We start from the raw sequence: 26,187 nt of genomic DNA, 5'->3' as shown, positions 1-26,187 counted from the left end.
CATATGTATGAGTTTTACTGTCCATTTGCTCCTTGGATTCAATCCGGTACGATACAAGAAAGGCCACCGATTTCCGCCCATTTATTCTGTAGAAACTAATCTTTTCATTACTTGGACTATGACTTTATTTCTCAAAGGAACTTTGATTTGCGCAGCCATCTTTTATACATGTTGGATGAGATAAGTTGCTCCATAACTTCGAGTAAAGGGTAAGTTGAAATAGCAATCGGTAATAAGAAGAGTCAGCCACTTACATAGTAGTCTATAAATAGACTTGACAAAATAATAGCGAGATCCAGGTATTTTTTGTCGGCTCCACAGACTAAGTGTTGAAATCTTTTTGAATAAGAATTTTTATCGTTTATCGGCCAGCTTTGATTTAAATTTAAGACAACATCCTTCTTTCTAGGTGGAGTTACGATTATAGTCCTCTATCTAATTTTGTGATCCGTAGTCAAATGAAAGAACGAGTGAAATCGGTATGACTGACCAAAGTACATTTATTTCTTCAATCTCGTTCTGTCGCAAAGAAAGTGCTTAAGACCCAAAGGAAGGTTATAATTAACAAATAAGCTAATGATTTACCAATAAAATCAATGCAAAACTTGTCCTTTTTGGATGAAAATTCTGTAACATAGATGGCTCCTAGGGAGAAGTTGCTTGGCTGCAAGGGACATTTTAAGGTTTCCATATGTTGTGACCATTAAAGTGTGTCATTTTACAAGGCGAAGAGAACTCACGCGATTACATTTTACTAGCAAATGGAAAGGCCCTTATTCTCTGAACCCGTTTTTATTCACTGTAATCATAAAAACCACAATCCCCTCGATTATACACAACCCCCTGTAATCATACTCGTGTTGCTTGAATAATTTTCGTTCTCTTACCGTAAGGTAGCCCCGCTTGATACGTTTTACCCAATAGAATAGTTTAGACGTTTATGCATGTTTTGTATACTAACTGATTTGAGATACATGTACTACAACAGCATGCGGAGGTGAACCTCATCTCTGGTACAGTGGGCAGATCTTGATGATTGCCAAAACGGAAATAACCGTATGGAATTTCACTGAACATTTCTCTTTCTTTTTGTGGCATAAAGATCATCTATAATATGTTGAGCCAAACTATTACCACTAGAAGGAGTGATCAATAACAATGAAACATATTTTAAAAACATTCAGCACTTCCGGCTTGCGGCTTATCACGTGACTGGCAAGCTTGAGTGGCCGTGGAATGCAGAGTTCCCTCGTGAAATCAACTGAGTGATTGAGTGAAGTTAACATTTTAGCGAAAGAATCCTTGCGTTTCCTCCTTTCAGCTCGGCTCTGAACTTGTAAAACAGTTCGTTATGTAAATTTCATTTAACCAAGTTGAAGTTGTACAACAGCTGTAGCTCAATTTCATCAAACACGAGCATGTGCAATTGTGGATTAAAGATGAAATGGAGGTAAGGTTGTAGTCAGCTAACTCAAGCGAGAATGCATCTATTAGATGGTTTTACTGGATTCTCAAGTTTTCTAACTCATGAACGCTTGAGAAAGTGTAATATTGCACGTTTCATTGTGGCTTATGTGATTTTTGTAAATTGGCATTTACAGTAGTTGTTCAGGTACATAGAAGATCAGCAACCTTCAATGCGTCATCACGAAAGAGAAAGTTGCCTATGTCATCATGTTCCTGTTTATCTATAGGGAGCCTTGCGCATGAATTCTTTGTTTTTCCAGTATCTCATTGTTGTCTGGTTGTTCGTTTGTTTTATTTCAATTACTTGAGACTGTTCTTTTAAAATCGATGAACTTAGAATTCATCGGTAACTGCTTGAACACAGTGCATCAACTTCAACGTAGTGAGTATCGTTTAATCGACATCAGTTTACAAATTAAAGCTAAATTCACCACATTTAAAAGCATCTCGGCCAGGAGAAATAGTCTTAATACAAGTAAACCCAAATGTTAAAGCCAAGACAACCGATATGAAACATTACTTAAACCTGATTCAAACTTTGTACGCTGTAAATTACCATTAAGGAATCGCGCCCATTGGAAAACGTCGCACGGGAAAATGCAAATAAGCTAGAAAAGAGAAAGAGAGCATGCATAACTTCACACAGGCCTGTCAATCTGACTGTCAATCATGTAATCCTCCGTGTATGCCGTGTTCCCAAGTATTGTTTCTTGCTCAGACAACCGAAACGTAGCGCTATTCATCGATGAAGAATAGAAGTAATTAATAGCGTTATCTTGATTAGTCTAAATTGTCTAAAAATCGGTCAGATGTAAAATCAAATTACCCTTAAAATGTCGAGTTTTTAATTTGTTTTAAGACTAAAATGTGGCAGATTTACGAGGTTTGACCATCAAGTTCGCCATGAAAGCAAAATAACATTACAGAAATATTTCTTTTTAGCCAGTTATTGCTGTCAGTTTCAGATAACACGTTGGCAAAGTCTATTTACTTTTCAAAAAGCTTAAGTATACCTTGTAAATTTCCACTCCACGTAAGTAAACGCTCAGTTCCAACTCAGCTTTACCGGCATTTCATCTCTTTCAAACAATACTAATTGCTCCAATTGTATCACCATTGTCTCTAAAGGACGCAAAGTGAAATTTTACAAATCCCGTTTAGGAATTTGTCAATTCAGATCTTAAGAGACTGATGCTGGTGGTGAGCTTTTGCAACCTCATTCCCAGGTCAATACACCCACAGAGCCTCATCGGTACCCCACTTTTCCTGGGTGACGCTTTTCAATGGGCACGATTCTGTAATGATTTGTTGATGTTAGTTTCTTAGAGGTGTGTTAATGTGACAAGCATTTATGATCACAACTTTGCCCAGTTTCCTTTCCTAACAGTTTATGAATTGTTAACTGTCAGTCACTCTAGTATTGACTTAGATTGAAACTTCTTTTTCTTAATGTTGATTTTGATATCTTGAATTTGCCATTTTGACAATAGTTTGATATAATTTCTTTTTCAAATATCACTGCTATGACACTGTTGGGTATATACTGATGAGTAGCACAATCGCCGTGCCTATAGGGGGTTGACTGCAAACTTTCATTGATTTCTTCTGTTTTACATTTTCATTATGGCCAAATCTTTGCTTAGAGGTATGGTTGTTCATGTTGATTATTGTAAAAGCATAAAATCAGAAAACCGCATTACCGTCGAAAAATACCTGGGAAAGATGAAAAATCGAGCCAATTTTGGTTGTAATACGTAACACAATCTCAGTGGCAAAAAATTTTTGAAATACATAATTTTCAGTAAAAAGAGAGCTCGTTTTTAGCAAACAAATTACACCTAATGATAACACACAATGAACACTACATTTGAGCAAAACTTTAACATTTCAAGTTTATTAAAACACATTGAAAGGATTCATCATTCCTGAATATCCTTTGTGTAACACTGAGTTTCAGAATTTGGAAGTATGCCAAGTTGTTGTCCACAGATTGACTAAACTGGAATCCTGTGGGAACAAAAACACATCAACCAAATGCTCATACTTGGTGTTCTAAAATAGTGAAAAATCAGTCTAAAGGATTGACTAGAAACAGAGAAATATCAGTGTAAAACAGTCGCTACGGTTTTCTAAAATCTGGTTATGCAATAATATTTTTCATCAACTTACCTTCTCCTTCGCCACTTAATACTTCAAACACGGCAAAGTCGGGTTTCGAAATTGATTGCACTTCAATGCTCATAAGTTTCCCTTGTCATTTCCAAGTTTTTGTGTCCATATCTTTAGAAACAGCCAAAATATTCACTTTTGACCAAGTCGCTACACTTTTTACCATGTTGACGCCATATACTGAGAATGGAGTCTTGCCACCTGATTGCCACCAAAAGCACTATGAGATCTGCTGTTTGCTCTGCCATTTTCGCTTTCATCTTTTCATCTCCGTGTTGAAAACAGCTCGGTGACCTTTCCTGTTTTGTGGGTTTCTGCGACATTATAAAGGGTTTCAGGGTGTTTAAGGTCATTAGTTTTTCTAGGATTGAGCAATTTGTAAATATCGCTTCAAGTGCGCTGGAAAAGAGGTATGGCTAACGAAAAGGAAGAAAAGCTTTCGAAGATCAAAGAGTGGAGGAGGAAAAAGCAGGAAAATAATATATATAGGCTAAAGAATCTAAATTATAATGAAAAGAATTGCAATAAGAGAATTGAATTTGCAAGAGAAAAATGGCGATGTGATCTTCAAGTTGTAAAAAGAGACAGAAAATCAGTTTTTTGAGTGCCAGTTGATCTCAATGAGGAGATACTAGCCTCCATGTAGTACAAAATGGTATTATTTTTACTTTTTACTGTGTCAGTGAACTCGAAATTGATTATTTGTGAAAAAGACCACACCCACAAAGGAATACTGGTAAATACAAATTTGAATCAAATGCAACAAAAATGAAATAGTTTGAAATAAATCAGTTGTAATAGTAAATGTGAGTTTAAAACAGACCTAAAGAAGTGATTTTGTCCCAAACTAGCAACTTTCACATTTTCCATACATGTTACAGAAGTTGTTATGGTGATTGTGCCACTCATCACAGTTAAGTTTGAATCCTATAATGGTGAGATAACTCCACCTGTAGTTCTAATTAACTCTCAGTGGCTTCACTCCAAACAGCTTTGCTTTGCCCAATTTTTGTTAAAATTTCTTGTTCATTCTACATCAAAAGCAAGGGAGCATAACTTGTTACTTGATCACTTCTATCAGTCTCTTACCTCTGTGTGGTGTTTATTTTATTTTAATTTACTGCTTTAATGATTTTGATTTTATATGTGGACTTGAAAGTTTGTCAGAGTATAGTAAAGATCAGTATTATTTCCAGTGCCTAGAAGCTTCTTGTTACTAATCTGAGCCACTCTGAAATGCTCTCTTGCTTCTTTTTGTATTTCAGTGTTAACCCTTTAATCCCTAAGAGTGACTTAGCATCTAATTTCTCCTTTCAGTATCATCCCTGAATCCAACATTAAGGTCATGAGAATAAAGGAAGTGATAATAAATTGAAAAACCTCTTGATTGTTAAACAAATTCCCCTTGCTGGGACATCAGGGATTGTATAGAGAACAGTATGGAGAATATGCATACTGATGTTAGGGTGCCAAGTGTCAATTAAACAAATGAATTCAGTCACCATTTGAAGCAAATTATTTGGTTGATACAATGTAAGACTCAATGCTTCCTAAAAAATGTTCTCTTCAATTGCAAGAGAAAAAGTTTCAAAGACCCTGACACCTAACTGAAAACCAGTGTTAGAAGTTGAAGCAATACATTATGGATTCATTTCTGCATTTCTGACCCTTGCGAAATGGCTTTTGGAATTCCTAGGAATTCCTAGGATTTTCCTAGGAATTCCTAGGAATTCCTAGGAATTCCTAGGAATAAAGGTGTGAATTTTCACGGTAAATTCGGACTGGGAATTCCTAGGAATTCCTAGGAATTCCCAACCATAACTAAAAACCTTCTAAAAACCTAGAAATTCCTAGAAATTCCCAGAAATTCCCAGAAATTCCCAGAAATTCCAAGTTTATAGCCAACAGGACTTGGAATTCCTAGGAATTCCTAGGAATTCCTAGGAATTCCAACTCAGAGAACCAATGACTTTCCCTGAAAAGCTGTAAATCTAAAAAATTTCTAGGAATTTCTGGGAATTTCTGGGAATTTCTGGGAATTTTTGGGAATGTTTAAGAATTACTGGGAATTTTAAGCAAAAATTTGAGGCTAATGATATAAAATAAATACTTTAAATTAAAAAAAACCCAGCTAAAATTCAAGTATTCAATGAAATTTATTTAGAAGCTTAATTAAGGCTTACATGTAGAATATTTTTGATTAAATAACATCAATGTGTGGTAATATTAGGATGGAATTTGATTTATTTTTCTTTTCTTGAAAACTTCATACGGATTAATCTTCAATTACAGCTATTCATATAAAATAGTTCTAATCAATCATTAAATTTGGTTTGACACAAATAATGAATAAAATCTGTTGATTCTTTTCCATAAAATACAATATCTTAAGTTATATTTGAAAACCAAGCACTCTTGGGAGTGAAGGGGCTAATTACAGACAAATAAAATTGATTTTTTGATTAAAATCTTGTTGTAACTGTAACAATAAATTAGAATGAAGTTATCCTAAACTGCAAACTTAGCTGCTGTTTGTACTGTTTGTATTTTTTTTCCTGGGCTCACAATGAGTTGGCCTTGAATGAGGTTGTCAACAAGAACCTTGACCATTTTGTATCTGGATTCCTTGACATCTGAATTTGAAAAAAAATAATATATTAAAATATGTATATTTAAAGCTCAGACCAGGCTCTTAAGATGGCTATGAGGAAAAGGGCATTCATTGGATTCTCAAATTGAGAAATCTCTGTTATATTGAGTGACTTTTATATTGGAGTTAGTACATCTCTCTCATGGATTTTACTAAAAAAGGGCTGAATACATTATTTTGTTTTTACCAAGGAGGGCTTCTTTATGTACTAAGGTTTGTTTAATAACAGTTCCTATTATGAATCTTGAATGTTCCCAAACGTGACTAGAGGAATCTTGAAACCTTACTGATAGGTTTATTTCATTGTAAAGCATAAGCTTAAGAAACTGCGGCATGCAAGTGACCGATTCGATTCTCAGAATTATTCTAGTTTCAGTTGCGCCGAGCGTTACGTAAGCTTAATTCAACCCGCTACATCTATTCTTTTATAAGATTTTGATCACGTAACGAATATCGCAATTTTTACTCACCACAAACTTTCAAAATCGTAGCTTTACAGATGGCCACTCGGCCCTTGTTTGTACCAGTCAATATGTCAACTGTTGTCCCTTCTTTTAACTCCACGGCGCCAACGACTTTCTTTTCTTTTACAACACTCACGCTATTCTCGTTTTCCCACTGAACCACAATAAAAGCTATCTTTAGAAATGTTATATTAAGCAAAACAGTTGAGAAAAGCGATCAACCGATCCAAAGTACATTCAACGATGAGCGCCAAATGGAGTCTTCTTTGTTTCCGATCACGGGCATGATCACGTGGATCTTTTAGGACTTGTAATTGGCTAGCAAAGTGAATCCGCTGGCTTGCCGATTGCAGTGTTAAGAAAAGCGCCTAACTTTATTCTGACTTCTCCGACCGGTTCTCTGCTTCTAGAAGATGGATAGCTTGGTGATATAAATAAAGATGTGAGCTCACTCTATGTAGAAATAATCGAAAAGAATCGATCGTATTACAAATGCACGATTTGTGGCCGAAAGTTGTCGAGGAAACAAAGACTCGAAACTCTCTTGAGTTGTGTTAATGGCAAAGGTGAGAAATAACACAAGCCAATCACAGTTTTGAATGCGACTACAAATCGTCTTTTACCCTCATACTTATAAAAGAAGGATACCACATTCGGAAGTATAAGAGATACATAGATGATCCCAGTGTACCAGTACCTAAATCTACAAAGCTTGACCGTAGCAAGCGTTCAGCAACACGTTCCAACACCGCCATCTCGATTCCTCAGTCAGTCGTTTCCACTGAACTTAAAGCAGTATTGACAACAGAGTAGAGTGCGTCTTACAAAGGAGAAACATTTGTACAAGAGACAGGAGTAGCTATATGCAATTACAGAGGTGCGTTGGAACTCTGGTCCACAAATAGTTATGCACTGCTCGAAGTATAAAACAATCTTGTTGATAGCTGACAGACAGAGAAGAACAACAAGTAAACTTAAGAGCTGTTATTATTGAAGTGTGACTATCACTTTTCATTTTTATATAAAGAAGGACTTGTAATTTGCACCAAAAATAAAAAGATGTAATATTTTTTTGGGAGATCCAGTGATTGGGACATTTAAGAAATTAAGTTATGAAAGGAAACTTGGTTGGTACTTCTCACTACTAACAAGTCTTGTTGACAAATATTTTCAGATCAGAGTTTCAAATAAAGTAAATTGAAGACGTCATATAAAAGGTGTTTTTCCTCTAAGGGAACATTGACTACCTTTGTCTTGTCTGCATGCCAAATGTTTGCAAAGTGTGTGGATGATCCACAAGTATTGGAACATATACAAAACATTTTTGTAAGAGTTCCAATACTTGTGGATCATCCACACACTTTGCAAACATTTGGCATGCAGACAGGACAGAGGTAATCAATGTTCCCCTTTTCTTACAAAAATGTTTTGTAAGAATAAAAACAGCAAAACAAATTACAGCAATTAGTCATGAAAATAGAGCAAAAAACTGAAAAAAAAAAGCAGCAACAACAATCATGAAAAAAGAAAGATTAATTAGGTGTTGAATTTGTTATAGGTAGTTTGTAAAGCTGAGAATTCCTAGGAATTCCTAGGGATTCCAAGTTCTCACAAAACTGGAGTCTTCCTTTCCCAGAAATTCCCAGTAATTCCAAGCTTTTTAAATCAGAGTTAATTTGCATAGTTGGGAATTTTTGAGAATTCCTAGGAATTCCTAGGAATTCCTAGGAATTTTTAGGAATTCCTAGGAATTCCCAGAAATTCCCAGAAAACTGGGAATTCGGTTTGCAAGGGTCATTTGCATAATTGGGAATTTTTGAGAATTCCTAGGAATTCCTAGGAATTCCTAGGAATTCCCAGAAAACTGGGAATTCAGTTCGCAAGGGGAGTGCTGGTTTACATGAAGAATACTGAGAAAACCTTAAATAGATACCTGCTAGCATTACTAAAATTAACATTCTAGTGCTAAACAGTCAGTTTCAGTAGCATTGACAGTGTACAATTCAGTTTATCGTATAAATAATGATAATTGATCCATATGTGTTTTACTTCCTTGCAGCTGAGTTCCAGAATATTTTGAATTGGGGTTAAGTTCCATTCCAACAGCTGCAGGTGTTCTGATTCTTGACTGACTGAACAGCCAGAACTTACAGTGATTTTGGCACAGAACAGCTATTTTACCAACAGCTAGATGAATTTTTTGCTGTCTACCAGATTAATCACTGCCCAGAAGCTTGTTGTGAATGCAATCCACCACACAATCTACTGGGTCAGTGGTTTATCTGGTGGATGGTATTATTGATTCAATCCAGCAACAGCAAGTACCTGAGAGTTTAATTCAACTACTGCTACCATCTCACAGGAGAAGCTACTTGAAAAGTGAGTGTTTATCTTTTATGTATAATTGAAATAGAACTAAACTTATAAATTGAAAATGCTCTTATACTCAAGTAAACCATTTTAATCTCCTGCTGCCTTGATTGAGGTAGCTGTTGTAGCCCTCTTTTGTATTACCAAGATATAAGAAAAGCTAGATGTAGCCTTACTACAGGTAAATAGAACTTCATTCTTCTATTTCCTAGCAATTTATAGCTGATTTTTCGAAATTTCAAGCCCATTACGCAATGTCAATTTCACACTAAACCTTGCACATACATGCACGGAGAAAAGTTTACTGGTGGGTTTCAAGATAGCTCGAATGTTTTCCAGGCTTGATCTGTTTTTAGTGCTTTTTTTAATCTTTCATAATTAGTCAGTTGGCCTCTGAGCTACAATCTGTTTGCACAGTTTTACTGTCCACTCACAGCTCTCACCTTCCCTTAGCTGAGGCTCCATCTGGTATTTGGTATGATCACTGTCTGCTCCTGAATATATGGGATATACAGTATATAGCTCATCATCTGATTCTTCAACTTGATTGAAAGTCTTGGCAGATTCTTTGACACAGATCCTAGTTAAAATTTTCCCTTGTCATCTTATCTCCTCCATTAATAACAAAGGCTGTGCAGATTGTTACAAATAATCCTTTTTGTGACACTTGCGACACAAATACTTCTCGTCAATAGGGCATCAACTTGCAACCAATATTCCTGAAGTTAATACTACTTTTTCTAATTATCTTGATCTGCCTTTGCAGAACAGTTTTTATTTTGATCCAATTATACCGCAAGAAATTGAAACAGAAATTAGCTTGTTGCTATACAATAAAGCCCTGGGGCTTTATTCTACCCCTGTTAAACTGTTAAAACTTGCCAAATCAGTCATATCCATACCATTAACCAAAATTTTTAACCACTCTGTACTAACTGGGGTTTACCCTGCAAAACTTAAATATGCAAAAGTAATTCCAGTTTATAAGGGTGAAGACGAGACGTTACCTGAAAACTATCGGCCAATTTCTTTGTTATCAATTTATAATCGTTTATTTGAGAAAATTTTATAACGTAGACTGATAAAGTTTATAGATAAGAATGATATTCTTTATGATTTACAATATGGCTTTCGCAATAAACATATAGTACCCAGCACACGATTCTTGATATTGTGAACACCATACATTCTTATATGGACAATAGAAAGTACTTATGTGGAATTTTTATAGATCTTAAGAAAGCATTTGATACTGTTAACCATGAGATTCTTTTGACAAAACTTGAACACTATGGAATAAGAGGAGTTATAAATTCTTGGTTTAGATCATATCTTTCAGATCGCCGACAGTCTATTGAAATAGACAAATGCATATCTGAAACTGAAACGATCGTATGTGGAGTACCTCTAGGCTCTGTACTTGGACCCTTGTTATTTTTGTTATATGTTAATGACATCCATAAATCTTCCAAGGAATTTACTTTTTATCTTTTCGCAGACGATACAAGTCTAACTTATGCAAATGACAACTTACGTACTCTTGAACTAACTGTCAATAATGAACTTGAGAAAGTAAGCGAATGGCTTAATGCTAACAAACTAACGCTCAACGTCAAAAAGTCTAATTATGTCATTTTTCGTCCCCACCAAAAAAGAATGCCTTTCATTCCTCAAATTAAGATTTTTAATCCAACTTTAAATACTAGAGTAACTCTAGAGATGAAGGACTTTGTTAAATATTTGGGTATAATGATTGATTCTGAACTATCATGGAAGCATCATATTGACTTTATCTGTCACAAAATTAGTAGATCGGTTGGAATAATTGCTAAAATGAGGCATTACATTCCACGGCGTCTTCTTTTGAATTTATATCATGCACTTATTTCTCCTTATTTAAATTATGGTATCTGTGCATGGGGCAACTGTCCACAGACCTACCTCAATAAGATACTTGTTCTGCAAAAACGTGCTCTGCGTTTGATTTATTTTTCTAAACCCAGAGACCATGCAATCCCTTTTTTTATTGAATCAAACTGCCTTCCTTTGCAGTCTTTGTTCTTTCAACAGTTAAGCTATTTAATGTATGACGTTCATGCTAAGACAGCTCCTAAAAGTCTTCTCGATAAGTTTGCGAAAATCAATACAGAACATCATTATAATACGCGATTATCTGCAAAAGAATGCTTCTCTGTCAAATTCTCTAGAACTGAAAAAATGAAAAAATCTTTTACTAGAATCGGTGTGTCTATTTGGAATTCTATTCCACTTTCTGTTAAGACTCTCAACGTTTCTAATTTTCGTAAAAAAATTAAATTACTACTCCTTAATGTTCTAGGTAATGAAGATAATTATTTGAATGTTAATTTTTTAATAGAATATTTTGTGAAGTTAACCTGATATATTGTATATACCTCTAGTTGTAATTTTAGTCTTTTTCAAATAACAAAATCCCTTATACTTGAATTTATATGTAAGGTGTTTCTTTCTGTATGTTTTTGTATTTCTTCTTTTCTTTTTTCTTATGTAATTTAATAACGTCTTTAGTTAAAGTCTTGTCCTGCCTAGATTAGCATTGTAGCTATTTGCAGGACATGAAGTTTTGTAAACCTTATATTTCTTTAATAAAGAGTATGTATGTACTTGTTACATTTTTTCCATCAGCAAAAAATTGATGTACATGGTTTTGAGGGATTTCCACAGTCTTGGCATTGGACTGGAGGCTAGTTATTATGTCCAGGCTTAAATATGGTGAATTAAATTAAACTCTAGTTTTTATATGTTTCTGTATTGCTTTTATTTTCAGAAGCGGATTGGCAATGTCAGAAACTGTGAGAACTGATGAGAGCAGTTCAAAGAACATTTATGGTGACCCACCAAAGATCAATGTTAGTCTTCCAGAGATAAGTGAACTAACCCAGAATTTTATACGTTGGAAGGATGTTCAACTCCCAATTGACATTCTGTTGTTAACAGTGAAGGACTGTGAGTTCTTGAGCTGCTACTATTACATTAATGATCCATTAAGAAGCTATTGCAAAGGCCTTGGTCATGTGTACTTTGGCAGCTTTGGTGAAGATCAAGATGTTAAACTGAAAGTTGCTCTGATGAAATGCTCAGAGAGATTTAAAGTTCCTGGTGGTGCTTTAACTGTTGTAAAAAATGCTGTCACTCAGCTGAGGCCAAAAGCTGTCTTTTCTGTGGGCCACTGTAGTGGTATGAATCAGGAATCAACAAAGCTTGGGGATGTGGTTCTGTCAGAAAAGCTCACAACCTATTCCTATCAAAAGGTTACAAAGGATGGAAAGAACTTTTGTGGGTTCACAACTCCTGTAAGCAGAGACATTACTGAACTCATTGAATGTGCAAGTCATGGTTGGAATCCACCCCTAGAAAATCCTAAAGAGAGGAAAATTGAAGTCCTCTGTGGCGAGGTTTTGAGTGGTACTGAGGTTGTGCAAGCTGGATGGCGACGAGATGAACTAGTGAAGTCATTTCCTGAAGCAATTGCAATTGAAACAGAAGGAGAGGGTAAGATCTCTTTTTCCTTTGAAGTTACTGTTACTGTAAAATCTGCTCAAAGAGATATTTGGATATATTTGTGTCCTGGGAGAGAGAGTTGATACTCATATCGTGTTGGCAAACTTTTCTGCAAGTGTTGAGAGGTGCACTGGCTTGTGAGTGAACATACTAGACTTTAGATCAAGAGGTCTGGGTTCAAGCCCAGGGCTAATGTGATTGTGTTCTAGTCTTGGCTGGGACGCTCACAGTGTGTCTCTATATCCAGGAGTATAGATGGCTACTGATGAACTGACCAGTATTTCATACACATGTTGAGTGAATAAGAGTAAAGTCTCAGTGGCTGAATGATATGGGACCTGGGAGAGGCTCATTCTACAGGGACTAGCTCAGCACCTAGTATATTTTAGGTGACTTTCCAAAATATATCTCTATTTCCTTACAAATCTTTGATGACAATGGTAACGATGGGAGAGGTTGAAATCAGGAGATGTTGGAGAATACTAAAACTTGTTGTTTTATTCATAATAGCTTGTTATTGTATGTCTTAGGAGTTTTCAGTGCAGCACATGAACTGAAAATGGAGTGGGTTGTCATCAAGGGTATTTCAGGATATGCAGATGGAACTGAAGCAAAAGAAACCTGGCAAACATTTGCAAGTGTAACAGCAGCTTCTCTTGTTGTCAGCATTCTAAAGGAATGCAGTATTTTTGAAGATTGGCCACATTACAAAGGTAAACAGATCAACTTTGGTCTTTTTTAGGCCTACAGTATATTTGCTAACAGTCACTAGCTGTGCTCACAGTCACTAAATGTGCTGGAACTGAATTACCAAAACTGAATTAAAACCATGATTAATGACCTATGATCATGCACTGACTAATCAGAACAGCTCTTCACTCAGAATTGTTACATGTTTGTCAGCAATTTCACAGGCTCTGCTTTTGTGTGTTGCACTGGGCTAACAAAATGTGAGAAATTAAAGATAATGATGTTGACCTGAACTTAACATACAGGAGCTCTAATTTTCTTTCTACAAAGATGGATGGTGGGATGCTTTCAAACTTTTTGGGAAGAAGACTTCCAACCTCACCCCACTATATAATACACCCAGAAACTCCTGCTTTAGTCCAACCCCTCCCCTACCAGCACAACCCTTATTTTATAAACCACAGGTAACCCAGGTTCCTCCAATCGGTCCAAAGAAGGGCTAATGCTCGAAACATCAGCTGTAGAAACTCTTTACGGTGGCAATTTACATTATCAACTTAGTTAATAAAACCAAATTATCATTGCTAACCGAACAACAGTAACTGTTAACTCTTGCAGATAGGAAATTACTTGAGCCATCATCGTTGTCTAAAAATTCCCAGTATGTCTATTGAGACTTATAGGTGCCAGTCTTTTTCAACCCAATTATTGCATGGTGCCTCTCCTAAGAACTGCGGTTAAATGCTGAATTTTTATGCAGAGGAAGGAAGGATCACAAACATCTTAAATTCCTCACGTAGATTTGCATTTTTAGAAATCTTACACCCACATTCGTTTGAGTTATGTCCTAACCTTTGCAAGCAAGGTTAGGACGCAGTATTCGAATTATGTTGGTTTGAACTACATAAAGCCGCATGTCTGTTTCAAACCTCGTAAGGCTGTCTAACTGCTGTCTGTTTGGTTTTGTGTTCTTGAAGATATTTCAACTGACAGACAACATTCAGCACTGAGTAAAGAAGTTCCGGTAGAGCCATGCTGCTCTAGTGCCCAGTCTTCCCAACAGCAACATCTTTCGTCTACCAAAACAGCAGGTATGTATTTGAATTAACAGATGCAGTGAGAAACTGTTTCTTTTATTCTTATTGCTGTGAAACTCACCATAGAGTTCTCTCTTGCTTAGTAGGAGAGCTTCAGAGCGCAGAATCCGAGGGTCTGGGGCTCGATGCTGCATATTGACTCATGACATCTTCCTTTAGACTTAACTAATTAGCGTTGCTGTTTGCGGTTTAGCTTTCTCTCTTCTGTTGATTAGCTATTTTTCTTGAAACTTTATGGCATATATTCCATAGAAATCTCTTCTGTTCACGGTTTTCGTAGTCTTACAGAAATACATTTTTGCGGCTAGATTTCTTTGACATGCAAATAATTACGCTCATAAAGCGCTCAAAGCTTGAAGGTATTAGTCACTGAAGACCTCAATTTTTAACTTCTTCTGAATCTGCATTCTGATTTAGACTTTCGGACTGGAGGATTTTAAGTGTTACATAGTTACAACAAGATTTGAGATTTTCCTTAATAATAATTGCATTTGTCACAGAACAAATCAATATATTTTTAAGATTTTTGCGTAGCGGAACAAACGATAGCCTCGATTACCAGCTGCTGTTGATGAAATGAGCCCGCGCTTCTCTCCTTCACGGATCGGAGACTGCACTTGAGAATTAGGTGCAAATCGAACCTAGCGACGAAGATTTAGAGTGGCCTTACCCAAGCTGCTTATTGTATGGAGCTTTTTTTATAGCCTTTCGCAAACTAGAGATATAAATGGTAGGTCACCAAATCCGTTTGATGTGGCGAGGACATTTTTTCTTCCTGGCAGAAAAAAGAGAACAAGAAATCTTCTGGTCGCATATATGGGTGTGTAAATTTCGTGTAAAATGATGCACGGTAGGATGCATAATGCAATGGCACGAAGTGGCCTCGAAACCAAATTCCTTAGGAGACGTTTCACGAGGAAAGGAAATAGCCCCATTGCTACAATGAATCTGTTGGCTCGAAAAATCTGGTCTAATTTTTTTTTTCTTTTTACATTTGTTATCAAGCAGGGGGTTCTACTAAACAGTTGCCTCGGCCAGAGGTGAAACGCCGTAAGGAAGAGTCGTCTCCGAAGGACGCCTTAACTCCAAAGAAAGGAAAAACTCATTTTGCAGGTAAAATGAGGACATATCTATGGGCGTGCCCAGTGACCCCCACCCCCCAACCCGATCTTTCTTCCCCTTGCCTTTGTAAAATAAATATGCGTGGATTCAGCAAAATGGCATGAATAGATGCAATACGTACTACTCGCTATCCTCTCATCTTGATGCTTTGCTGTGATGTCTTTATTTTTGTTGTCGAGCAAGGAGTTCCTAGTGACGAAGATTTAGAGTGGCTTTACCCAAGCTACTTATTGTATGGAAAAGAGTTTTTAAGAGCTTTTCGCTCGATCGCAAAATAGAGATATAAATGGTAGGTCACCAAATCCGTTTACGTGGCGATGACAATTTTTCTTACTGGCTGGAAAAAAAAGAAAAAAAAAGAACAAGAAATCTTCTGGTCGCGTATGTGGGCGTGTATATTTTTGTGTTAAATGATGGAAAGTAGGGTTGCATAATGAAGTTGCACGAATTGGGCTTGAAACCAATTCATTAGGAGACGGTTTATTAGGAAAGGAAAAAGCTCCATTGTCACAATAAATCTGTTGGCTAAAATATTATGTTCTGGTCTAATTATCTTTTTACATTTGTTACCATGCAGGTGGTTCTACTAAACATTCGCCTCGGCCAAAGGTGAAAGGCCGTGATGAAGAGTCGTCTTCGAGTGACGCCTCAATCCCAAAGGAAAGAGGTAAAATGAGGACATGTCTATGGGCGTGCCAGTTAACCCCCACCCCCCAACCCCATCATCCTTCACCCTGCCTTTGTAACATAAATATGCGTGGATCCAGCAAAGTGGCATGAATAGATGCAATACGTACTACTCGCTATTCCCTCATCTTGATACTTTGCTGTGAAGTCTTTATTTTTGTTGTCAAGCAAGGAGTTCCTAGCGACGAAGATTTAGAATGGCCTTACCCAAGCTGCTTATTGTATGGAAAAGAGTTTTTTTAGAGCTTTTTGCAAAGTAGAGATATAAATGGTAGGTCACCAAATCCGTTTACGTGGCGATGACAATTTTTCTTCCTGGTAAAAAAAAAAAAAAGAAATCTTCCATTCGCGTATATGGGCGTGTATATTTCGTGTAAAATATTGCACAGTAGGATGCATATTGCAATGGCACTAAGTGGCCTTGAAACCAAATTCCTCAGGAGACGTTTCACGAGGAAAGGAAATAGCTCCATTGCTACAATGAATCTGTTGGCTCGAAAAATCTGGTCTAATTCTTTTTTCTTTTTACATTTGTTATCAAGCAGGGGGTTCTACTAAACATTTGCCTCGGCCAGAGATGAAACGCCATAAGGAAGAGTCGTCTCCGATGGACTTAACTCCAAAAAAAGGAAAAACTCGTTTTGCAGGTAAAATGAGGACATATCTATGGGCGTGCCTGGTGACCCCCACACCCCCCCCCCCCCCCCCCCGCAACCAATCTTTCTCTTCCCTGCCTTTGTGAAATAAATATACATGGATCCAGCAAAATGGCATGAATAGTTGAAATACGTACTACTCGCTATCCTCTCATCTTGATGCTTTGCTGTGATGTGTTTATTTTTGTTGTCAAGCAAGGAGTTCCTAGTGACGAAGATTTAGAGTGGCCTTACCCAAGCTGCTTATTGTATAGATAAGAGTTTTTTAGAGCTTTTCGCTCGATCACACAGTCGAGATATAAATGGTAGGTCACCAAATCCGTTTACGTGGCGATGGCAATTTTTCTAGTGACTGGGAAAAAAAACCAAAAAAAAGAACAAAAAATCGTCTGGTCGCGTATGTGGGCGTAGTATTAGGGTTGCATAATGCAGTGGCACGAATCGGCCTTGAAACAAATTCATCAGGAGACGTTTTATTAGGAACGGAAAAAGCTCCATTGCCACAATAAATCTGTTGGCTCAAATAATATGTTCTGGTCTAATTATCTTTTTACATTTGTTACCATGCAGGTGGTTCTACTAAACATTGGCCTCCGCCAAAGGTGAAACGCCGTTATGAAGAGTCGTCTTCAAGTGACGCCTTGACTCCAAAGAAAAGAGGTAAAATGAGGACATGTCTATGGGCGTGCCAGTTAACCCCCACCCCCCCAACCCCATCTTCCTTCCCCCTGCCTTTGTAAAATAAATATGCGTGGATCCGGCAAACGGCATGAATAGATGCAATACCTACTACTCGCTATCCTCTCCTCTTGATACTTCGCTGCAAGGAGTTACCAGCGACGAAGATTTAGAGAGGCTTTCGCAGAAACTCGAAAAATGGAAGACAGTCGGGCGTCATCTCGAAATTGTGGAAGCAAGATTAACGGCGTTTAACAATGAAAATATAGAATGGTCTGAAAAAATCTACAAAAGGTTATTACATTAGCAAGAGAGGGAAGGCTCAGCTGCAACATACTCATAAGACACCCACAATCTCCCGCCTTACCCCTCACCGCCTTTTAGCCCAACCCCCATTTTATAAACCACACACAACCCAATCAGTCCAAAGAGGGGCTAATGTTCGAATTTAAGCTTTAGAAACTCATAGTTACTACAATATTTGAGGTTTTCCCTAATGTTTGTCTTAATAATAATTTCACTTGTCACAGAACAAATCAATATATTTTTTTTAAGATTTTTGTGTAGCGGAACAAACAATAGCCTCGATTACCAGCCGCTGTTCGTGAAATGAGCCCACGCTTCTCTCCTTCACGGGAGGATTGGAGACTGTACTCGTGAATTAGGGGCAAATCGAACCCCCCAACCTTCCCCCCCCCCAAAAAAAAAAAAACAAAACAAAAAACAAAAGCGAAAACAAAACAAAAAACAACACCGTAGTGATCAGTTAGTGAAAATGTGAATATTTACCCTCGGAATTATAGAGTGACGTCGTCAAAGTTACAAATTACAGATGGAAAGAATTATTCTCCTTATTGTTCAAAAACCCTTCTCGAGTGATTTTCTTTTCGATGGGGGAGAAAGAGAATTTTTACCAAGCTACTTGTTTTTTGTCTATAGACTCGTCTGTAACAGAATTTTGGGAATGGTGCCGGAATCAGTTGAGGGCGTTTTACAACACCATGTGTCAAGTGAAAATAACACCATGGGACCCAGACAACACGGTACACATTAATAGCATTTACATACAAGTAACGTTTTTACAAGACCACAGGAAACCTGACGGGACAACGAAAAAAAAACTGGGAGACAGCAGTGAAGTATTTGAAGGTGACGAAGATCATCCCATCCGTAGACGAATTCTGGTGTATGGAAGACCTGGAATAGGAAAGTCTACTTTTACTCAAAAAGTAGGTGTGGATTGGGCAAATGGCAGAAAGAAGATCCTCGAAAAGTTCAATCTTTTACTGTTAATCAGGTTACGGGACGTTTGTGGTATTTCGGACCTCTGTACCATGTTAAAAACAGCGGAACTGTTGTCTGCTGATGACCCGATGGCAGTCAATAACTTGTGTGAATATGTCCGTCAGAACCAAGAGAAAGTACTGCTCATTTTGGATGGATATGATGAGTACAGCGGTGGAAAATCATCCATAATTCACCAGATTTGGAGAGGCAGTCAACTGAGAGACTGTTGTGTAATGATCACAACGCGGCCAGTGAAAGAGGATGAGCTTAGAGTGCCAAGTCACGCTCAGTTTGAACTTAACGGGTTCGATAGCTGGGAACAGAAGAAACAGTTTGCAAGTAAGATTCTTCCTGATGAGGAGGACGTTAAAGGGCTACTTAGGTACCTGAGAAAGCATGACCTCATGAAGATGGCAGAGATTCCGCTATTGTTGTTGATGTTGTGTCTTCAGTGGAAGAAGAAAAAGCATCAATTACCAACATCTCGTGCGGAAATTTACGTAGAATTTATTCAGACTCTCTTGGGTCATATGGCTACTAAAGACGTAGACAACGTCGCAACAGATAAAAGCATAGATAAATGTCAAGGGGAACTTTCCAAAATAGGAAAACTTGCCTTTGATGCTCTTTTGGAGGACTGCCTTCATTTTGACTTCACCAAATTTCCGCATGGTGATCTCTTCGAGAAGCTTATTCATGTCGGTTTTTTCCAAGTTTCCAAACTTTCTGCTTTGAACCGTGAGAAGATCGTGTATTTTCTTCACAAATCCGTTCAGGAGTTTCTCGCTGCTTGGTTCATCGTTCAAGAAGTGAAGGTTAAGAAGAATGAAACCGTCACCTGCTTGTCAAGAATGGATACGTTTGAAAAATCAAGGAAGATGGCTGAAGTTCTAAAATTCGTTTGTGAGTTGTCATCAGAAGCTGCTGGCATTGTTTTTGATCATCTACGTTATGTCGGAAAGAAAGAAGGTCTCACAAATTACAATTTCACTAGGACGCCTTCTGTCCAAGATTTGTCTGATGCACAAAAGGAATTTATTCTATTCTGCGTCGATTATTTGTTTCGTTGTTCAGCCTCAGACAAACTAGCTGTGTATTCTGCATTTCTCACATGTGTTAACCATGTCGTAATGCTTCACGAACACGTGTCTACTGCTGCTGAGAAAAACTTCTTCAAAGGCACCGCCAGTTTTCCAAACTATTTATTTTTTAACTATATAACTAAATATGATGATATTCTATCCATATTGTCTGACTTGAACGCGGTCGTTTTAACGTGCTCTGGAGAAGTTAAAGATTTAAAAAAATACGCCGATTTACTCGATGCGAACCTTTTCCTCAAAAAAAGCGAAAAAAAAAACTTTATCTATCTACGTCGCATAACAGATGTTGTTTTTTGCTCTAAACTTCTTCCTGAACTGATATCAGCGCCGGTTTGTTCTTCTCAGCTACCTGTAGATAATCTGGGAGAGAATGAGGACAACAACGTTGCACTGTCTCTGACTGAGAACAGATCTGACCAGGCACAACAACATTGTTTGTCACTGGTGAGAGAGGTTGAGTTACTTGTGAAAACAGTTGAGGATTTTGTTCTGTTGAAGAACTTGTTGCCTTTATTAACAGCTCTTCGAGATATTGATATATGGGGGAGCGTGACAGATGCCTTGGAAGGTAATTCGATTGAGAACGCGATTCACAGAATTAATTTTACTGACAATCTCCACAGTTTAAAACTTCGTCGTATCAATCTAACAGCAAAGTGTGCTGCTTTTATTGCTGAGTCACTGCACCACTCTCCAAACTTGCATGAGCTCTGCTTGTCATTGAACCCCTTACACAGCGGTGTGAGTCATTTGGCCAAGAATCTTCATCACACTCCACGGTTGACTATTTTAGAGTTAAGTTATGTACAAATGGGAGAAAAGGAATGTGCTGCACTGGCTGCCTCATTACAGTACTTAAACAAGTTAAAAAAACTGGATATGTCTCACAATGCACTGGGTCACGGGATCATTGAACTGGCTAAGAACCTGAACAGTGTACCCAATCTGACTCAGCTGAATCTGTCGTATACAAATATGGGTGAAGATGAAGCATGTGTACTGGCTCGTGCACTTAAGGATGTACCAGAGCTGAGCGGTCTTTTTCTAGGGTTGAATCCACTTGGCAGAGGAGTCAGGGACCTTGTCCAGCATCTCAGCAGTGTTCCTAAGCTGGAGTGCCTGTTCCTGGATGGTGTTCAGATGACAAAGACAGAGATTGAAGAGTTGTGTACAGCAGTAAATGGAAGAGGCATCACTTTGTTCACTGATTACCATGTAAGAGTCTTTTTGTTGTTTCACTCAGTTGTATCTAATCTTTAGTTAGACGTTCCTCAGAATAGCACTAGATATTGTTTCCAGCAAGTTGCTTTTGATAAAATTTAACAGAGTAGTCTGCATGGGAAAGAATGTAGACATCAGGAACAGTCACTGTTTTCGAAATTTTCTATTTCTATTTTGTGACATCAGGAGCCATTGCTGGGGATGGCGGAGACCGTAAACAGCCCATGTTAAGTACTTTAATGGTTCATGTAATGCTTCTTTGACTATGGTTTCCAGAAAAATTTGTTTAAGATTAAATTAAGACAGAAACAAATTTAGCTTTCAAAACTTTGATGTTATTTACAGACAGTAGTTTCCAGTGTAGTGGATGCCTGATTACTGAAACCTAATTGAAAACTTTGGGAGTTTGATTCATTCGAGTTCATTCGATTGGCCTTTGAGTTTTAGCGAAATCTTGTTTGAGAAAATTCTGTAGCTATGCTTCACATAAGAGAGAGAAAAAAAGATGAATTGTGAGAATTTTTCTCGGACCAAACTTCTTTGCGCAATGTTAATTTTTGAATTTTTTAGGCTTGTGTTGTTATTATGGGATGCTTTTATTTGGGTTTGATTATGTGACCTGAAATTACTGTGAACCCATACATGCTTTGGATTTGATGACGTTGTTCGCTACAATCTGTACCAGCATCTATTCGCTTTTATTAACAGGAAGCGTTAACCCAACAAAATAGAAAGAACCAAACAAAAAAGGTTTTTTCTTGTGTTAAATCCAAATGCGTGTTTTGAAAAGCGAAAATCATGTTGATTCTATTGTCATAAATTTACGTTTTAAAGGTTTGTACTGATGATAGGAAATAATTCACCAAAAGTTGTAAGTTAAAATATTAACATCCAAAAAGAAACTGACACCGTGCTATAATTTACTTGCAGTTAAATGGTTTCATTCTTCTTATTTATCCGTTGGATTCTTTTTGTCTTTAGCTGCACTGCCCATGTTGAGTAACTCCGTCAGATGCTCGTAGAGCCCTCGGTCGCCTTTGTCATAGAAGCCTATTTTTTTTTTCTTTTAAGAAAAATTAAAGAAGAACATTGTAAATAGCGAACTTGTTGAAATGACTATTTCAAACCTTACATTCTAAAACCTTTTTGGTGTGTTAAACGAAAATATAACATAGAATAAAGAGCAAAGTACTCCGGGATTGGTAATAAGGCAAAAAGAGATAATAGCGAGAAGGAATTGGAAAAGAAGACAGGCGGGCACAAAATTCAATGGATAAATATATATATATATAGATATATTTTTTTTTTGGAGGGGGAGGGGGGTGGGGAAAGGAGGAAAAAAAATCAAGAAAGTGTTTCACATGGGTCACCTCTGATACGCGCTTCGGCTCGATGTTCCCATTCTGTATCCAAAATAAGACCAATATTACCACGTCCTAAACAAAATATAGCGCTTGCACTAGTCGTGAGAAGAAGCCTTTAGGAGGCGAAGTTTCCATTAACATCTCATTCAGCTGAAAGATCTGGGAAAGACGTTAAGTTATGGAACCTGTGAAATTAGCGCTTGAAGAATGAAGCATTACTGTGCGTCAGGCGTAAGCACCCTGCTAGAAAACAAACGAAAAATCAAAAGAAATCATTTTAAAAGCTTAAACTTCATAGGTGCGATCCGTGACACGCGGCTACTAGTCAAACTCGGCACTGCGCTATAATTTACTCGCTTTTAAATGGTTTCCTTATTCTTATTTATCAGTTGGATTCTTTTTTAAGTGTCTCGTATATGATTCAAACGGTTTTTTCAGAAAAGTACGGTTACATTGAGAGGAGAGTTCTTTACTTTTGGGAAAGTCAAGGAAAACATTACATCGAGGACTCCGGGTCATCTAAAAGAAATATTTAGGGTTGTCTGTCTTTCAATCGTGTAACAAAACCCGTTGCGTGTAGTCGTGTAAGGTTGGAAAATTGTTAAATCGTTGATTAACTCTCGGGCAGACAATAACTTAGCTAATACTTTGTGTGTGGAAAGAAAAATAATTTCGAAGATATTAGACAGTTTTCCCCCCCCCCAAAAAGTTAGTATTTATTGTAATTTATGTGTTTGTTTGTAAACCTTCACCTCATCTTAATCGTCAGGGAGCATTGTTTTTTGTTATTTGTAACTGAGATCGTTTTCTTTGTTGTAAAATGGTCTTAGTCACTTGTAGCTATTTGAATTCAAAAGTGAATGTCCTCTTTCACTGCTCGCTATAAGGACAAATATCTTTGATTGCGAGAAATATTTATCTTGTGTGTTAAAATGTAAGTTGAGTGTTACATAGAAATTAACGAAACAGGTGTATTTTGCCATAGCGAAGGAAACGTAATATTCCGATATACGTGGGGAGAATCAAGATCCTTTAGATATTTATCTGGAGTGAAAATGCCAGTTGAGAGTTTCACATAATTGGTGTTGTGGTTGATGTTGAGTCCTTTTTTTGTCCTTTGATAGGATATTGAAATAGATGGTATCGAACGACTTCTTACAAAAGCTGAGCTGAAAGAAAGAAGAATAAGGTTGAGAAAAGAGCCAGATGATGATGATGACGATGACGATGATGATGATGGTGATGATGATGATGATGATGAGGATGACGAAAGTGAGGATGATGACGATGACGATGACGATGATGATGATGACAAAGATGAAGATAGTGAGCATCTCGATGATGATGATGGGGATGATGGCGACGATGAAGTTAGTGACGATCTCGATGATGATGATGATGAAAATGAGTAAGCGCTCAGAAAAAAACGTTTCTGTGGTAACTGATTTAGCGAGAAGTGAGAAGATTGATATTTCAGAATATAATCCATCAAATATTTTTGCTTGCGCGCGGGATTGATCTCAATACGTCACGTGACCGAATATACATCAGCTAAAACTGGAGAATATCTGTGAATATACCCTAAGTAATATTCCCCAATTTTCAAACCTTAACGTCCACAACAATAGAAGTCTTCGTTCCAAATTTAATTCAAGATTAGAGAGCGTTTGGTGTTCTTACAGAAGAAAGGACATGTTTTGTGTTCATACAGCTGTACCAGCGAACATCCTACGTAATAAACGGTGAACTGTTCGTAAACACTTTCCCCGCGCGTTGCAAAAGTAATTGAAGAAAGAAAAACACAATAGCCTCTATTTTGCGCAAAAAAATTCTGGTATAGTTGTCCTTAGACATTATCGGTTGCTCTAAGCTCTCACTTTTCCTCCAGCTTTACTCTCGGAAACTGTTCGCATCTCGGAACAGATAATGTCCGAACAGCAACAAAAACAAACACCATCGTGCATATATTTGCGCCAAATGAAGACTATTGTTTATTTAGAATTTCGGAAATTTCTGGACGTATTTCCCGTCTCTTATGGCGCTATGTCTTTATTTCAGCGTAACGTATAGGAGTGGCGTCCAGTTCGAATTGGAAACTTAGATAATTTGCCGACGGTATTTCGCTTCTGATCACAGATCAGGCAAATTTTCGTGATTTCACGTTGTTGTTTCACGGTGGACGGCTGAGAGATGAACAGAGTTTTAAAATGCACGCGCTGAGCGACTGTTCTGCTCAGTATTTAAATCTTTTGTTTTTGCCACATCCTCGTTGCCGTTGTCGTGGTCTCCTGAAGTTCACTAATTTTTAGTCCCGCGTGAAACGTCTTATATTGTAACCGGAAATGCAAGTTCTTTTCAGCAATAAAATACCGAGTTGTTACTCAGTTTTTTTGCCGATCAGAACGCTAAACGAATTTCTTAGGATATCAGAGTAATAGAGAGAAATAGTTTAGCATAGATTCCAAAAGTGACTTTTTTACGCGAAGAAAGAAAGGCCCCTCTATTCGTCTGTGCCAGGCTCTCCTTTTATGGAAACGGCCAAAAGAGGAGTGAGCTGAGACATTGGAGGTCTCGGGAAGAGTGAGAGGAGCTTCCTTTCCTTCCCAAACCCCAATTTTCACTCTTCCAATAATTCGATCTTTTCCAGCAACTGAGACCCTGGCAGAAGACGAGCTCAATTTTTTCAAGTTAATTAATTCAAATTACTCAACTCAATTAATTCAAACTTATTAATTCAATTAATTTTATTGATTCTAATCAGCTGACAAGCTCATTTTGTCCTCACAGAAAAAGCTGACTTTGAGAAAAGGAACGGATAAATGATTCCTTGAGCTTGGATCAGTTTACAGGCAGCGCTGTGCTTTGAATTAGGCTTATTTCATGATGCTTTACATTGATGATGCTTGAAACTGGAGATGTATGAAAAATCTTTCGTGATTAGAAAAGTTTAAGTCGATAATTGGTGTTACAAGCTTAAATGCTTGTTCGTCTCACTTGTCACTGTAAATAGCAATTTAGTACGTCAATTTTTACCCAACGTTGTGACTTTTTTTAGCCTCACTTTTATTGATTTATTAAAAGAATTTTTATGAAATATCTTTGTCTCTTTGTAATTGAAGTACAGATGGCATGAGTGGTTGAAAAAGACCCTGTATACGACCTGTATCCTTGTTGTCTGGACCCCAAAGCACAGTCATTTAAATAGTTTTTCACAGCTGAACGCACCACGCACAGAATGATATTTTTGGCAGACTTTTTTATTAAAAAGACTAGTATGTAGTCTTTAGTTCGATATAGGCAGCCCCTGGATGAGAGGAGAAACTGGTAAATTTTCATGGTTTTGATTTTGATTTTTTTTTTTTTTGGTAATTTATGGCAGAATCTGTCGGCCTGACTTGTGTAACAATAACGGCTTTCGTGTCCCACCGACCGACCGTTTTTAATATTGTTTTTGATTTTTTGTTTGCATGTTTGTTTTCTTTTTTCCTATAACCACTTGTTTATTCCCACAAGCCGCCCGTCGTTCCTTGAGTTATTCTACGCTGTTTTACTCGATCAGCAGGCATTAAAAGCTTGGCATCTAAGCATCCTCTCCTTTTTGCTGCTGTGATTTAATTCTATC

The 26,187-nt window shown here is 37.4% G+C and overlaps 2 protein-coding genes across 2 annotated transcripts; both read left to right on the top strand.

Annotated features, from left to right (window-relative positions):
• Positions 1-1,249: 1,249 nt before the first annotated feature.
• On the top strand, positions 1,250-17,897 carry LOC136279513 (uncharacterized). The gene is made up of 10 exons (XM_066163449.1): positions 1,250-1,450; positions 8,810-9,129; positions 11,927-12,651; positions 13,191-13,373; positions 14,328-14,441; positions 15,456-15,560; positions 16,147-16,236; positions 16,802-16,903; positions 17,483-17,572; positions 17,740-17,897. The coding sequence occupies exons 3-10, from the start codon at positions 11,940-11,942 to the stop codon at positions 17,895-17,897; spliced, it is 1,554 nt and encodes a 517-aa protein (XP_066019546.1). The 5' UTR covers positions 1,250-1,450; positions 8,810-9,129; positions 11,927-11,939.
• Positions 17,551-25,613, top strand: LOC136279721 (NACHT, LRR and PYD domains-containing protein 12-like). Its single transcript, XM_066163703.1, has 3 exons — positions 17,551-17,572; positions 18,530-21,195; positions 23,690-25,613. Exons 2-3 carry the CDS (start codon positions 18,592-18,594, stop codon positions 23,975-23,977), a joined length of 2,892 nt encoding a protein of 963 aa, XP_066019800.1. The 5' UTR covers positions 17,551-17,572; positions 18,530-18,591; the 3' UTR covers positions 23,978-25,613.
• Positions 25,614-26,187: the final 574 nt, after the last annotated feature.

The sequence above is a fragment of the Pocillopora verrucosa genome, chromosome 3 (assembly GCF_036669915.1).
Source record: "Pocillopora verrucosa isolate sample1 chromosome 3, ASM3666991v2, whole genome shotgun sequence".
Lineage (NCBI taxonomy): Eukaryota > Metazoa > Cnidaria > Anthozoa > Scleractinia > Pocilloporidae > Pocillopora > Pocillopora verrucosa.
This window is presented reverse-complemented; position numbering and strand designations above follow the sequence as displayed.

Bases quoted from the DNA above. Each gene is read 5' to 3' on its own strand.
- LOC136279513 (XM_066163449.1), top strand. From the start codon at position 11,940: ATGTCAGAAACTGTGAGAACTGATGAGAGCAGTTCAAAGAACATTTAT. The intron at 15,561-16,146 runs GTAAAATGAGGA...GTTACCATGCAG, and splicing joins AGGAAAAACTCATTTTGCAG to GTGGTTCTACTAAACATTCG. The intron at 16,237-16,801 runs GTAAAATGAGGA...GTTATCAAGCAG, and splicing joins CTCAATCCCAAAGGAAAGAG to GGGGTTCTACTAAACATTTG.
- LOC136279721 (XM_066163703.1), top strand. From the start codon at position 18,592: ATGTGTCAAGTGAAAATAACACCATGGGACCCAGACAACACGGTACAC. The intron at 21,196-23,689 runs GTAAGAGTCTTT...GTCCTTTGATAG, and splicing joins CTTTGTTCACTGATTACCAT to GATATTGAAATAGATGGTAT.